Source organism: Thalia democratica, chromosome 7, assembly GCF_965202585.1.
Source record: "Thalia democratica chromosome 7, ktThaDemo2.hap1.1, whole genome shotgun sequence".
In the NCBI taxonomy this organism is placed as follows: Eukaryota; Metazoa; Chordata; class Thaliacea; order Salpida; family Salpidae; genus Thalia; species Thalia democratica.
This window is the reverse complement of record NC_139171.1, coordinates 34,636,067-34,653,132: the sequence shown is the minus strand read 5'-3', so window position 1 is coordinate 34,653,132 and position 17,066 is coordinate 34,636,067. Positions and strand designations below refer to the sequence as shown.

The following is a 17,066-nucleotide window of genomic DNA, read 5'->3' as shown; positions in this document are numbered from 1 at the left end:
TTTTTTTGCAACTCCGTACTGACTTTAAAACTCACAATTTTTCAGTCATACTTAAAGTTTTTCAAAAAACTATGTCTATCAAAAACTTTAAATGTAATTTGCAAAAACTTATACTTTTTGTACAAACATAAAACTTTGTAGTATAGCTATTTAGTTTAATATAGATTTAGTTTTTTTACCTCCTTTAGTTTTTTTTACAACTAATCTAATATATTCTTATATAATCTTAATTTTTTAAGTTTAGTTGAATGTTTTTAAATTCGGTACTTTAAAACATAATTTTAATCTTTTTCTCTTTAAGGTCTTGAAGCTAGTATGTTTAATAAATGAATTTAAACTCTATGAGTAAAACCTTGTTTTGAAATAGAAGAAATGTTTTTAAATGAAATGTTTGTATTTATCTCTTCAAACCTAGGTTGAAACTCTAATTGTTGCATTTAAACTAAATGTATACCATATTGTTAACATAACTGATGTATGCAATAGTTAAAGATAACACACAGTGATTATTACAAACTTAATAAGCAAAACATCAAGTGGTGATAAAAACTTATTGTAGAAATGATTAGAAGCTAAAAATATGAACTTTGCAGTACAAACAAGTTTACAAGTAAATATGAATTTTTTCGCAGTGATGTAGAAAACAAAAAAAAATTCAACGGTTCCTCTGATAAACTTCACTTTTCTTAGAAGATATTGAAGTTCCCCTGTACTCCTAAAAGTTTTGTCGTAATAAAGAATAATTTATTGACAACTAAAAATTATTACAGAACAAAATAAGTTAAAACAATTATCAGAAAATAAAGTAAGTTTTCATTTGTTTTTATTTAGTTTTCTATCACTAATTGTTTGTTAATAACATTAAAATAAGTTTTTTATTTAAAGTGATTCATAATAAGATAGATGAAAGCTTTTATATCTAACTAAACTATCCCCAACTAACACTATCAAGTAAAATGCTATAAAATAAAATGATTTTGTTCATAATTTACAAAATACCAACAAAAAATACTTCAATTCAATGACTTACTTGTACTGGAAGCAAGTTACTTTGGTAGTGTTGTTTGTATTTACCATGGAGCGAAGTACCCAATGTTGAATCATAAACTTGGTGCGCCATTAAGTCTTTTTTGGTAAGTTTCTTCAGTTTTTTAGCTTTGTTTCTCATATTCCACTGTGTTATTCATACATTAATTAAAACAAATATTATTAAAGGTTATTTAAATAAAAATATTTCCCTTTAAATTTGTTTATAAATCCAAAAGATCAAACAATAAAATGTGTTATTGAAGTAAGTATTTCTTTAAATAAATGTTTTTTAAACAGTAATTTTAATTTAGTTTTATGTTCTCTTTTATTCTATAAAAAATACTTACATAAATAAATATAGTTTAATGATAATTCTTTATTTATATTTACAAGGTTGCCAACTCATTTTTTCAAATTTTTTTCCAGGTTTTTAAAAGTACACATTTTTGGGTCTATTTTTAGTTAATTTCTATTAAAGAAACTGTGTTAAATAGAATAAAAGCATTAAAAAGATACAGTAAAGTTACTTTAAATGTGTTTTTTAACAAAAAAAATTTTTGATGATGACAAAAAATCTTAATTATATGATAGATTTTTTGTGTCAAATCAAAATTTTACAACTGAAAATGTTAAAAAAGTTATTAAAAATTCCAGGTTTTTTGATCAAGTTTCCAGGTTTTTTTCAAATTTTCTCAAATTCCAGGTTATTTTAGCCTAAATTGTCAAATTCCAGGTAAAGTGGCAAACCTGTATTTAAGCTACTAAAATAATTTGCGGCATAACAACTTTACTGTTTGAATTTGTTATTTACAAACGCTGGTTATGATTTGATTAAAAAAACTAAAACTATTGTTATAAAAAAAGTTATGTTCAGAATGTTTTTAATCTCAATGTGCAACTCATAACTTATATTCAGTGGAATTTTTCATTGAAAACTAGTGATTTTAAGGTAAGTACTACAAAAACTAATTTAAAAATTGTTCTTTTGGTAATTTAATTATTTTTAATCAGCAATGAAGTAAATATTATTTCTATCCATACACTTTTCTAAAGTACCTTTACTGAACACCATAAGTATACCTAAAACAAATTACAGCTTCTTATAGTAGACTATTGACTAACTTCATGACGTTATTTGTTTTTTACATAAAGTCAACCATGTAATATTTTTTAAATGCAAAGCACACGAGATGCTAAAACAAGGATAAACATTTTATAAAAGAATCGATACCACTGTGGTAGCAGTGAATAATCATTTGGAAGTTAATGTGCATTGTGACAGGCTAAACTAAACTTATAATTAAATGACTCTTATAGCTAACTATCTAAACTAATATTCAAAAATATAAAAACAGGTTAAGGGCAAATAAATTTTTAAAAGAAATAAAATGAGTATACCATTTATAAAAAATGCATATTAATCAGCTCTACAATTCAGGGTATAAAATGGATTGTTGATTATAAGCCATATACTCAAATCGTGTAATGTAAATACACATACATACTTGTAATAAAAAAACGCCAGGGATAACATTTGGTTGTCTAGGGCCAAAATCGAAAGTATAATCTTTGCGGGCCGCTTTGCAGTTTTAGTTACAACGTGATCATTTTTATTTTACTTTTCATTACAAACCCCGGAATATTAAGTGAAGATTTCTAAATTTAATGGTTCACCGGTCCAGATTAACATGTTCGCGGGCCGCAGTTTGCCGACTCCTGACTAATAAACAAAAAGACAACAAAACAATTATTAAGGTTATATAATTTATTTTTACTTATGCCATGTATGCTACTAAAACAAATAAGAAAAACATTCTATTCTATCTTGCTTTGAAAACTATTTTCTACCGTAAAACTAGCATAAAAAAAACTAATACAAGAAAAAAAAAGCGTTTTTAGCAGTAAACTTTATTAATCTATTATCTTTTTTGATCTCAGATGCACTCATCCCGACTCTACTAATTCACTTGCTTCATTTTAGACAATAACAGGAACACCTTCTCCGTCTGTCTGTGCTCCGGTGTACTGTGTACAAACATTTTATCTATATACACTGCACTGTGGTAAAAAACATTGAAGAAGGAGAGTTTGTTACAAAACATACAACTTTTATCATTCTATAAAAACAAAATCGTGATAACTATCCTATGACTAAACTCAAACATAAAACTTGAGGTGACATCTGTCAATCTAAGTATTTTGGTTTTCAATAAAAACTTCTGGTCTAAAATTAGTACGCTTAAGACATTATTAAAAACGCTGTTGAAACAAAACATAAAAAACACTTTCAGTACAATGCGTAAAACAAGTTTATAAAAATATACAATCATATAAAGTTTACAAGTATGAATACATTGTATACAAGTTTAGTTTCAATTAAAAATTGTTTTGTATAATTTTATTCTAAGCTAATGCTTGTAAAAAATAAACAAAAATTATCTTCATCTAAACCAGGGGTCGGCAAGCTGCGGCCCTCAAAGTCAAAATCTGCGGCCCGCGAGCTCCTTTTCAGATAAAAGTATATACTTTATTAACATTAAAAATTTTATAATAAGAACTTACAGTTAGGCTCTTTATTTGATAAATACTCTTTATTAGTGCTCTAATATTACCTTAATTTATCGTACTTTTGATCTTAAATAATATTTTTCTACTGATTACAAGAATTATTTTTTAAATAAATGCGGCCCTTAAAGGTTTTTTTTCTAAAAAGTGCGGTCCGCGAGCAATTTTTTCTAGGAAGATTGGCCCGCAAGTTACACAAGGCTGCTGACCCCTGATCTAAACCATATGAAGTTTGTCTCAGTTAGCTTAATGAAAACAACTGCATCAAAATATTACCCGATGCATGTAGAGCATTTTCGAAGTGGCTTTTTTGTCTTCGGCGCAATCGATTGAAGTGAGGCCGTCGTTGTCTTTCTCGTCTATGAGCGGTTCTGTTAAGCAAGTGTATTTGCAAATAAAATAGTAAAATCATTTACCATGGTGTACAAAATGTGTGGTGCTCATAAACACTAATAAATAAAAGAATAAATGAAAACAGTTTAATTGTTATGCTTAGTTTAATAAAAGTAAAGTATATTTGGTACTAATAGTCGATTTATAAGTTACAGGGTCGCCACTCTTTGAGTCATAAAATCTGCCCTGAGTGACCAGAAACTTCCCTGAGTTTTTTTCCAAATCCTTAAACTTTTTTTTTGCTTCTGGCACAAATTACTAATACCTCATGCTCATTTTTCTTCGTTAATAATAAAAGGAAGGTTGTATGTGTATGCTTCTGCATTAGATGCTTACTAAACTTATGAAAAACTCTGTTTTCAAAAATTCAATGTTAATTGATTAAACCAGTTGAGATTAAAAAAAAAACAATACAGGCAGTTTTTTTCCAGTATTGTACCATTTTTACTACATTAGGCCAAATTAGAATACCTCTATTAGCAAACTGCTTTGATTCTAACCACCTTGTATTACAAAATGATAAATGGATAAACCGGTTTCATCATCTCTTCTGGCGGATGTGTGGTCAAACAAGCAATGGAGTTGTTTCAATTTTTTTTTAGTGTAGCTTCAACCCCATACTTGAATGAACTATGAATAATGTGCAATCTGCAGGACCAAGGGTTATGAGTTGAGGTAGACCTGTAGCCTCTTTATCTGTGTCATCTTTTTTTGCAAGAGAAATGTTCACATTTGGTCCACCCATTAAAATTTGGATCTTTTTTTTTTTGGGTTTAAGTCTTGAGTCTCGGTCAATAGGGCTTTTTTCAATTTATCGGCAGTACAGTGCCCTAAAAATGCTGAAGTAAAATATTGGCAGTGTACTTTTTTTTTTACAAGATCTAATTGAGTTTTTTGCAAAACTTTATTAAAACACTAATCAAAAGATATTGAATAAAAAGATGAGCACAAAACCGTTTTTTTCAAAACATCTTTAAAAAAGGGGCTATGCTAAAGTTTGTTAAGTATGAACTTGGTTCTATTCATACAAAACTTTTTGGAAATTTCACTGTCAGGAAACATGGTAGTGAATAAGATGTTTGGTAATTAACTACAAATAAATTAACCTCTAATGTAAAAATAAGACAACACAAATCTATACTCATATTTGATTTTTTTTTACTGAAAACAAGAAGTTGTAAACAAAATTTTTTTTTTTTAAATAAGAACTTATAGTACAACATAGTTTAATTAAACTACATAAGTAACTAAAAATAAAAAGTTTATTAGAACTTTTTAATGCATAGTTAGCCACAACTTTCATTTCTTTAAACTGTTTGTTTTTGTTTAACTTTAGTCATGATAAATATAAATTTAAAACTTAAAAAAAACTACAATGTTAATTATAAGAATACTGAAGAACTAGCCGCAAGGCTAAAAAATTTCTAAATAAGCACTTAAAAATTAAGAAAAATATTTTTTTGAACAAACTATTGAAACTGGATTAACTAAATCTCATTCCATATCAAGAAAAAAACTTCCCTGAGATTTTTTTAAAAATTGTAAGACTTTTCTGAAATTTTTAGAAAAATTCAAAACTGCCCTGAGTTAAAAAAAAAATTCCCTGAGTTTCCTTGAGATTTTCTACAACTTGAAAACTCCCTGAGTGTGTGGCAACGCTGAAGTTATCGGCAAATGAAACTCACGGCCACCATGTTGAATCAACAACTGTATCGCTTCGGACTTTCCGCTTGTCGCAGCTACGTGAAGCACGTTTCTGCCCTTCTTCGTCTTTCCGTTTATCGTCACTCCTAAAAAGTGTTTTGTTTAATTTTATTGTCATAAGCAGAACGGATGAGTTTAAATGACTAAAAAAGATAAGATTATATTTCTTCTATAGATATTTTAAACAGCAAGTAACAATAATCTTTTTTGAAATGATATAAAGAATAATTTTTCATCAATTTAGATTTTCGTTAAAAATTAAACTATTGAAAAATGACAGGCTAATGGACTCAAGAGTGTTATACAATAATATGAACGATATGATAAAAACTATCATTGTTGTTATCAAAGTGAAATATGATTTAAAAATTACTTCCAACATTAAACTTTACACTAAATCAGTTTATAAAAAAGGTATTAGGCATTGTTTACATTAATTCTATAACTTTAACTCATTGAATCATATAAATTAAAATTATAAAGTAAGACACATAATTACTTAAAGTCTAATAAAAGATAAAACTAAAGTACACATAGTATATTAAGTAAGAAAACATTACAAAGTTGTTTTTTGTAAATTGTAATTATTATTAGATCTAGCTAAACAAACTTATTCTTTGGTTTTATAGTGTATAAAAAACTCTATGAAAACTTTCAATATTAAAAAAAAAATTGACAAATGATATTTACTATTTAAAAATACAAACAGTTTAATTTTCAAACCTAAAAATGTTAAGTTAAGTCTAAAATGTTTAAGGGTGTCGATTATTTTTTAGGTTTCTGCCAAGAGCGCGTTTCTAAAATGATTTTGGGATATCCTGATCTAAAATGTAAAGTGTATTAAAAAATGTTGAATTTAATTATATACATAGATACTCGAAAATAAGCTAATTTCTCCGAACAAAATGCTAACTCATATAAATAAACAATAAAGTTTTGATTTATTGCTTTTACAACTTAAACTACTCCGCTCTAATACTTACAATATTCTTGTTAACCTATTTCTATCTAGTTTGATAACTAGTTGAAACTATTGATAAGAATTACAAAAAAATCAACAAATTTGATTAACATTAATTATTTTATAACCTGCTCAAAACAAAACGATCACAACCTTTTTAAATAAAAAAAGAATAAAAAATTATACTCGCTTACAGGGTAATTTGAAAAAAATTACTGCTAGGTAAGCTTAAGATTTTTAAACACAAAAATAATAAGAAAAGCACTTAACAGGGAGGCCACCGGTTTTTAAAAGTACAGGTTTTTGGGTCTATTTTTAGTTTAAATTAAGTTTAAGACTCTATTTGAATAAGATTTTTTATATGAGCACCAACGAGGTCTTTGACCGAAACTGAGTTTGCATTAAAAAGGCTTGAAAGAATTTAATAAATATAATTTATCGTCTAGAAGTTGAGATCTTTTTATTAGTTTTCGAAAAATCAAAACATATAATAGTAAAATACTGTGTTGAATAGTATAACAATATTAAAAAGATACTGTAAAGCTAATTTTTATGTGTTTTTTAATAGAAAAAAGTATTTTTTTTTAATCTATATAATAGATTTTTTGTGTCAAATTAAAACTTTACTACTAAACACGTAAAGTTGGTAAAATTCCAGGTTTAGTGACTTAATAAAAAAAATTCAATTTAAAAACACAGCCTGAGATTTAAGAAAAACATCCAAACCAGCCTTAGTTTTTCAAAAAAGCTCAAACTTTCCTATTCCACCACAACTTAACACTGTAGAAACGCACAAAAACAAACCTTCTTGCAGCAGCTTGCCAATGAGGTGCTTGTTGCCATGGTGCGCGGCCACCAGCATCGCCACGAACCCCCTTCTCCTAACCCATCTGCTCCTCGCCTCTGGCGCCATCATGCGGCTGTTCGCCGTGTTGAAGTCGCTCGCGCCCGTAACTCCAAGCTGCATCACCTGAGCATTTGGTCAGTGTTTGAGCCGTGAATATTAGTTTTTAATGAAAAGTTATGAAAAAGGTAAATGTTATTCAGGAGTGACTGGTTGTATGTTTTTTGTTTTTAACTTCTTGATTTTCTTGAAAATCAATTCAAAAAACAAGGCATTTTAAAAATTTACATTTAAAATTTATGTGAGTGTTTTAACATACTTTTATTAAAAATATTAGTAACACACACTAAAATAAATCTATTATATCATTGAAATGATTAACATCATTATTGAAATGATTAAATGTGATTTACAGCAATACAAAAACTTAATTGAAATTAACAAAAAAAAAAACTACAACTTCAACTCTTTTTCCATTCATAGAATTAAATATATTTAATAAGCATGAGCTTTGCAATAAAAAATTCGGAGTTTGCCAGAATTTGTTTAATTTATACTGAGATTTCTTTAGTTTTTATACAGATTCAAATATGCCTGAGCGAGTAGCAATCTTGTAACAGCGTCATGTTATTTTCAGAAAAGTGTTCTTTCTTTTTAGCAAAAAAAGTAATTATTTACATAGTTTCTAACTTAAAACAAAACAGGATTCAGAATAAACTCACATAAGCACAAATTAAGATGATAATAAAAATCTTTAGTACTATTTTTACTAAGGTAGGTGTCAAAAATGCAGGAAGGGACACTTTTGCATGGAGACATTTTTGAACGAAGACACTTTTTATTTTACTTAAAACTTTTTTCTAATTAAATATCTTTTTTTTTCTATCACTGTTACTCATCACCCTTACCCTTGGTTGGTATTATTATTTTGTTTTATAATACTTTCAAGTTTTTTGTTTACTTTTTTCTTAATCTCGTGCAAAACTAACCGTCTCCATTTACTAGACTTGCAACGATTTACTGAGCTAAATATAGTAAAATAAGGAGCAATTAAGTTAAAGCAAAGTTTTTCAAACAAAAGTTGACTAACAAACTATAAACTTTTGAAAATTTTCTTAAAGTAGATTTTATTAATCACCTCACATATATCTACTAAAAAAATATATAAAGATGATAGAATTGATTAATTGACAAAACACTACATTTTGATAATACTGGTGGGGTGATTAGAAAGTTGTGGTTGTAAAAACTTTTAATGGCTTTTAAAATTGATAAAATACACTACAAATTAAAAAAATCTTATTATTGTAGATAACAATTACATGACTGAAAACGGGTAGCTGTCAAATTTGCACAAGGGCACAAAGTTGAACAAAAATACTTTTGCACGAGGGGATAAAATTGCTCAAAGATAAAAATACCCAAAGACACTATTGCACGGAGACATTTTTGTACTGGTTGATTTTTTAAAATAATTTTACTTTCTTTTTAATATCTTTATTTACTATCACTGTTACTCCTAACCCTCGGTTGGTAATTTTTTTTTCTGTTAATTATTATTTTTTTCTAATTATATTTTTTTTTATCACTGTTACCTCTAATACTTACTTTTGGTCAGTAGCTTTTTTTCTTTCTAATTAATTTATTTTCATTTATTCATTTTTTTTAATAATAATTTTTATTAATTACTTTTTTTAATTTTTAATATCACTGTTACCCATAACCCTTATCCTCAGTCAGTAACTTTTATTTTCTTTTTGTTTTATTATTAATTTATCTTTTATTTTTTTTCTGTATTTTAAACATATATATTTTTCTTTTTCTTTTTCATTTTCACTCTTGTGCAAAAATGACCCTCCATGCAAAATTGACCCTTGGTGCAATTTTATATTTGTGCAATTTAGTAATCTTGTGAAATTTTATCTTTATGCAATTTTGACCCGTTCCCCTGAAAACAGGTAGGTGTCAAACTTTTGCACAAAGGGTTATTTTTGCAAGAAGACACTTTTGCACTGGTGAATTTTTTTTTTAACTATCACTATTAACCCTAACCCTTAGTCAGTTACTTAGTTTTCTTATTATTTATTTGTTTGATTTAATTTTTTTATATCCTTGGTCAGCATTTAATATTTTTATTATATATTTTTTACTCTCATGCAAAAAGGTCCCTTAGTGCAAAAGTGATTCTTTGTGCAAAAAATCTTAGTGCATAACTGACATGTCCCCTTAAAAACATGTCTAAAGAGCCACAACTCAAAAAAGTATTACATACTTGAAAAAAAGTGTTTATGGTCTCTAATTGATAAGATTAAAGATAGTAAAAAAAAAACAGAACTTTAAAAAACAATGTATTATAAAAAGTAATTTAGCCATATCTCAAAAAGTATTTGAAATTTGCAAAAATAGTTTGTCGAAGTAACTTAGACCTAAACTGTTTTTTTTTCAAACAAAGGATAATTTCCAGTTGAGGTTCTTTGAATTTTTTTTAATAATTTAATTTGAATTGCCAAATTTTAACACTTGTGCACCCGTAGATAACAAACACTTTAAAAAAATTCAATTTAAAAGACAGAGGCTAGATTTATCTATTTTTTTAGAACAAAGCTAAATTCTAAAATAAACTAAACACGATTTTCTTCAGTTTTAAAACTTGAAAAACAAAACAAGTATATATATATACTCGGCTGAAGACGCGTATTAAACGCAGAAACAGCTGTCCCAAGCAAAAGTTTATTTTGTGTATTTTAGTTCTATATACATGTATATATACAATTACAAAAATTTACAATTATTTTAGGTAGATCATCTAAATTGACTATTTCATTTTATAAAAAAGAAGTCCATTATATTTGTATTTTTAAAAAGTTTATACACATACATTTATACTGTTAAAGCATATAAAATTCTAAAATTTAAATTCGTAAACATCTTCTTACACAGATATTATTACTTCAAACATTATTAGCTAATTCATATTTTCTGCAAAACAAATAAATAAAACACTCTCTCAAGTTTTTTCTGTGATAGTTTATACGTATTACACTACTTTTCGTCAGAACTTAACAGTAGAACAAATTTAAAATTATGAAAAGTTTTTAAACAAAAACACAAAAAGTTAAAACTAACCAAGTAATAAGCACAATAAATAATTTGTGTAAATAAATAATTAAACTCAAATACTACTAACGGATAAAAAATAGATAAATTAACTAAATAAAGACACTTTGTAATCAGTTTCTTCTGTTTACACAGTTCTGGTTTCTCCAAAAATATAGAGATAGCCTCCAACTTCACGAGATCAAACACACTATTGCAATGATGGATTATTCTAAATCTGGATATGTCATATTTCCTAGCACATCTATATTATTTATTAGATGTTCTGCAACTGAAGATCTTTTTGCTGCGTTTTTTGTTGCTATTGTCTTAATTTCAGGTTCTTGTTCAATGAATTTCAATACACAAGCAGGTAGATGTTCTTTTATCCTGGTTTTTAAGTGCCTAGAGGTCTGACCAAAATAGCTCTTTTTGCAAGAGCAATTAAACTTTTAAATTTGTTCTACTGTTAAGTTCTGACAAAAAGTAGTGTAATACGTATAAACTATCACAGAAAAAAACTTGAGAGAGTGTTTTATTTATTTGTTTTGCATTAAACACAGATATTATTGTTATTCTAGACCAGGGTTTCCCAAACTTTTTTGCAAATGGCTCCCTTTAAATAAATTAAAAAAACCAAGGCCCCCTTCAACAAGATTGCTCAAAAACTACCATGAAAAACACCAAAGACACTTTTTTTTTTGCTGTTCATCTTTAACTCGAATATATCTAGTGTAAGTTTCTTAACTACCATTGAAAACACCTAATACCTTTTTTTGCTCTTCATCTGCAACTCAAGAATACCTAGTGTAAATTTCAAATTATGACCTCATGACCCCCTGTGGCTCCTTTACTGCTCATGGCCCCCTGAGTCATGGCAAACTTTGGGAAACCCTGTTCTAGACCTATTATGATTATGGCTTTGTTTTAATTAAAGAACTTCTATGAGCATACATTTTTTTTCTATTGTCATTTGTTCAATTCGTTAGTTGTAAACTTTGCCTAGTTAATAAAAAACAATTTATCTTATTCAACTCAGTTATACTAGATTATACTTTGTTTTTTTACTTTTATTGAATAAAAAACTCATTATTCATAGAATGATGCTAACTGCTTATATACAATCTAAATTTACCAATAAAATTATTAACTAGAAATTGCAACCTTCATTGTTTGTATAAAGCTTAGAAAAATTGACTGTAAAAACAAAACTTACAAAAGCAAATTAATATGTGCACTTAAGGTTATCAAAAAAAAAACAAAACTTAAACTAAAAGGGTATCAAAAGTAGGTCTGTTCTAGGTGAAGCACATTAGAAAAAATTAAACAAACTTGATGGATATCTCCTTTTGAAACAGCCCTTATTAAATTAGTCCATTCATCCCAAACTTTCAACTGGAGCTGTCCATTATTGACAATGTGATGATCGGACAAGCAGCTTTTATTATCCAATTCACCTGCAAAGTTTGTATATTGTAAACATGACTTACTATTAAATCTGCAGTTAGACTTATTTAGCTCTTTGTATCTTTTTTTATTATCTTTTATTATCCTTACAAATTATCAATTAATAAAAATATAACAAAATTAATAAATTCAAATAAATAGACATTCTTCACATTGCGTTTTTACTTGTCTCATAAAAGACTATTTCAATTTAAATACTTAATTTAAAGACAAATTAGTAATTTGAATAAGTAATTATAATTTTTTTTAATCATACATGCTGTTGAACTTCAAAACAAATAAAAATAATTAACCATCATCAAGATATGAAATACGCTGAATATCAGAAGGAATTCCAGTCAGAAGTTCTAAGTCTTCTTTGATTTCTATCAGTTCTGTTTTAACATCTACATCTGACAGTGCTATGTCCTCATTTGTAACTTGGCAGTTTACTTTTACACTTACAGTGCTTCCATACTTTGACTGAGTGCTAGTTACACTTTGTTTTGATTTTGTTGCCATTTGCAAAATTTTATCAAGTGAATAGCTTCATATTTAATTTCTTAAAACTTATTTATAACTTCTGTTATTAATTTGGTATAAAAAAAAACCTTTTGACTTCATTTCTAAATAAATTTTTACTCATTGTATAACAATTTTCAATTTTAGTGTCTTAAAAATTAAATAAAACTAAAGGTATGTTGATACAAACTTTAAAAACTTAAAAGATTGATTAAAGCAATATACAAAATGCATAAAAAATAAAAAAATAAGTAAGATATATATAATACACCAAATTAACCTGAATTATGTGATAATTAAAAATAAAAAGTATTTACAAAGAACTTAATAAAAACACCAATTTAAAGAAAAGTTATCTAATGTTTAGAAAATAGCCTGAAATTTTATGAAAAAATATCCAAACTTATCTGAGTTAACCTAGGTTGTTCAAAAAAGTTCAAATTATCCTTAGTTACTCTGAGTGTGGCAACCCTGAATCATTTCAATAAAGTCTTAATTATAAAAATAAATGAAAATGTCTTAAAAAATCAATGATACATCACTTAAAAATTCATTTAAAGACAAGGTAATTTAGTTGAAGATCATACCCAATTTAAGATTTAGTTTCTTGAAGAAATTGAACAAAAATAGCAATAACTGAAAGACAATCTCAATTTTATAAACACATAAATTAAATTTATTTATCATAAGAAACTAAGAAAACTTACATTTTTAATTGCTTTTATTAAAAAATATAAAATAATTAGATAAATACAATAATTTATATTGATTACAATGTTGTAAAATCAAATAGATTAAATATTTTTATTATAAAAATATATTTAATTCTTACTATGTATTTAGATGTTTTGTTTAAAACAAAGTATCTTTTTAGATTTAACTTAGTAGGCTTAAAACATTGGTTTTTAGCCTAGAATTATGGTTAAAAAACACTTCAAATACATCCTAGGTAATTTTTCAAAGTTAGCTTTCCTTATTTTTCTTTAAACAATTAAGTGCTAAACATTAAAAGAGCCAGTCAAGTTACAAATGATGAAACTGGCTTGAAATTTGCATAAGTTTATCGTAAAAGAGGGTTGAGTAAGTTTAAAATCAATTTTTATTTTTTTACAGTCTTTTTCTGTTCAAAACTTGAAGTTTTTAACTTTGATAAACTGATGTTTCTTCATTAATACACTTAGCCTCAAGTTGATTATTAGTTACTTTTTTATAAGTTTTACTTTATGTTTTACTATGTACAGTAACATAGCATTGTAAATACTAGTGGGCGCTCTAGTATATTGGGTAAAAATTATTTTGTACTTTATCATTTTTGTTTTATTTATTATAGTAAATACCTACTTAACTTATTTTAAAATATCTGGTTTGGACTACAATATTTTTTTATTTGTACAAAAACCAACGATGGCTATTACTTAAACTTTATCGTGAGTTTATTATCTGTAATTTTTTTCAAACATAATTAAAACAATTGTCAACTATCAACTATATAAGTGAGCCTACTTTTTCACAAATCATATTACTTTTTCCTGGACAAAACAATAAAAGGTATCCAAGTGGTGTGCGACTCGATAACCTAAAGGTTTTTTGTGCACCAGGTCCTAAAATCAAACTTTTTTGTCGTTCAATAACCAATATATTTTTAATTTCTATCTTTCAATATGTCTCATATCAATTATCATATCTATTAAGTGCAAAATCAAGGGGATTCTGGTTGAATAAAGTGAGATTTATGTTTAATTTTATATTTTTTAAATTTTAAGTTTAATTTTTTTTAAGCTTGGGTTATGATATAAGTGTTTGTCTAGATTTAAATGTTGAAGTGAATTAAATTTGGAAAAGGGATTTTAGTTCTATTAATGTACTGCTGCATTGTTACCTATTTGATTTGCATAATATTGTAAATGAAAAAAGTTTTAAACCTTAGTACTGCAGCTGACTCGTTTTTTCTTATTCAGCTACAACAAAAAAAATTAAACAACTGAAAACCTTCAAAAAATAAAAAAAACTAAAAAGTTAGACTATCTTCAAATAGTTCAAACGTTAAAGTTAGCAATTTATTAGTTTTAGTAATAACAAAATTATTAGAAAAAATTCAGTTGTTTATACATCAAAAAATAGTAGCTTTTAATATATATATGTACTGTAGTACCTGAAGTTTTTTAAGTTTAAGTCAATATACAGTTTGAAATATTTAGAAAAAATTATGTTTATTCACAAATATAAAACCTCCCCAGTAACAGAAAAAGCTTAAGATTTCTTAAAGAAACACTTTTATATCCATATAAAGTTTTAAATCTTTTTGATAGATAGAATTATCATACAAAACGGTAACAAATTATTTGCAGAAAATCTTAATCAAATTGTATTTTAAATAATTCCATATGTACATAAATAAAAATGTATAAAATTTCATTTTAGTACTTAAAAAAACAAATATTCTAGTACACTATACTTAAACTCGTTTTATATTAATTTTATTAATTCTTTGTTAATATTTACTAGACTGCACCACACAAACATCAACAACAGTCCATATACGACCTTTGTCCTTATTCGGACTCTTCAGAAAGACATAATCACGATTATCCGTTGCATCAGTCAAAATTAAACTTGCTTAAACACAACTGATAGCTAATTCTGATAAGTCTTCTTTATTTGTCAACTTAGTTTTTAAAGTTTAGAAACTATTAAAAATAGAAGTCATATTTAGTAAAGTTCTAACGAACTTCAATAGATTTTGAAAGGTTTAAAAAATGTATTTATGTTAATAGTTCAAAATAAAACTATTTAAAAAAAAATAAATATATATTTGGGAGAATATTTTGTTAAATTGATTTTTTAACATCATACTAAAAATTTTTTCCCTATTTTAACAAACACTTAACTTTTTAAGAAGCTGTAAATTATTTTATCGCTTATGAAGTTATTTTTTCTTAGTCTTGTAATTATTAACTAAATTATTTCATTTCATGTCGTCAATAGTGTAAATTTTTGCGAAAGCTTTTATTTATACAATATCCTTATAAAATTTTTACCCACGTATTATTGATACGCAGCAGAAAAAAACTTGTTTTGTAGTTAAATTAATATTATATTTGTTAAATATGCAACAAAATATTTTTTTCTAGTATTTATTATACAAACTGAAAACTTCACAATACAAAACAAAAAGTTTGAGGATGCAAATTATAAAACTCCTACTAATTCAACTTATAACTTAATATTCAGAAGGTTATTGATGATTTCCTGTGAATCGAATTTTTCTTGCAGCACTCTCGCATAATGCAAGTCTTTTTCAGCATTTTCTTTTTCAATAGCATTTTTTGAGTTTCTTTCGCTTTCAAGCTGCTTTAAGACTTTAGCTAGTTCGATTTCTTTCTCTTTCAAGCGGTCAGACTCAGATCTGTATTTCAATTCATTTTCAATAATTGTTCTTTCAGCTCGTTCTTTTTCGACTTTTTCCTTTTCAATTAATTCTTGCAACTTAGAAATTTCCTTGTTATTGATCACAGCATCAGTCTTCAGCTGTATTTTTAAAAAAATAGTTAATGATAATGTTAATTATTATCAACATATTATTTTACGCTGTGTGTTGTAATAAAAATAACATACTAAAAAAATGTAAACAAAAAATAACTACAATGTAGTTCAGAATTTATAGCATTTTAACCGAATAATAAACTTAACTAATTTTAAACTATATTGAAAATATAAAATACGATAAAGAGAAGTAATAACTTTTTCTGTGAGGTCAAGAAACTGATTAACAAGAAAGTTGTTCTTCAGTTGATCCGGCCTCTTTAATGTGTCTTGGCGGCAGAGCGGACATTTTATCTTTTGTTTTCCGGAATGTTCCCATATACCTATTTTGTTTTTTTACAATTAATTTATAAATAAAATAATAATTTTGTTTTAAAGAGATTTTAGTAGTTGAATCATACTTACAATGATTTCCATAACATGTGTACAAGTTATATAACAAACTTTAAAAAATACAGAATATAGAATACGGAATCAAGACATTAAAATTTATCCGTGGTGTATGACTCAATAAACGAAAGGTTCTTCGTGCACCAGGTCCTAGGACCAAACATTTCGAGCATTTATTTTATTGTTAAATAAATTATAATATATATTCTTAGGTGTTTGAAATGAGATAATCAAAACTGACCATTGGAGCATTCTAAACAGATAGTGTGCTGACACTCAAGAAGCTTGGGAAGACGAAAACTACTGCAGCAGATAGAGCAAGTTAAAAAGTCCTCTTGAATTTTGTCAACCAATGGCAAAACTGAACTCATTTTTGGTTTAATTATTCAAAAACTGAACTGAAATAGGACGAAGTTAAATCATGTAATGATAGTAACAGAATTAAACCATGTAACATAATAGCATTACATGAAAAACTAAACAACATAATTCTAATTTTAACTAATCTATTTTAATGGTAATAAAAAGGTAGTAAAGTTTTAATGTCATGTGTATCAAAAGCTTTATATAACT

At 26.4% G+C, this 17,066-nt stretch overlaps 1 protein-coding gene across 1 annotated transcript; it reads right to left on the bottom strand.

The window, feature by feature from the left end:
- Positions 1-439: 439 nt before the first annotated feature.
- On the bottom strand, positions 440-12,617 carry LOC145840799 (uncharacterized). The gene is made up of 7 exons (XM_082948134.1): positions 12,353-12,617; positions 11,925-12,049; positions 7,457-7,622; positions 5,673-5,777; positions 3,871-3,965; positions 1,031-1,174; positions 440-715 (listed from the first exon to the last, which is right to left on the bottom strand). Exons 1-7 carry the CDS (start codon positions 12,558-12,560, stop codon positions 656-658), a joined length of 903 nt encoding a protein of 300 aa, XP_082804260.1. The 5' UTR covers positions 12,561-12,617; the 3' UTR covers positions 440-655.
- Positions 12,618-17,066: the final 4,449 nt, after the last annotated feature.

Excerpts from the sequence above, each read along its gene's own strand:
- LOC145840799 (XM_082948134.1), bottom strand. The coding sequence starts at position 12,560 with ATGGCAACAAAATCAAAACAAAGTGTAACTAGCACTCAGTCAAAGTAT. Across the intron at positions 12,050-12,352 it reads TATTTCATATCTTGATGATG|GTGAATTGGATAATAAAAGC; the intron begins GTTAATTATTTT and ends CAAACTTTGCAG. Across the intron at positions 716-1,030 it reads GTAACTTGCTTCCAGTACAA|GAGTACAGGGGAACTTCAAT; the intron begins GTAAGTCATTGA and ends CAAAACTTTTAG.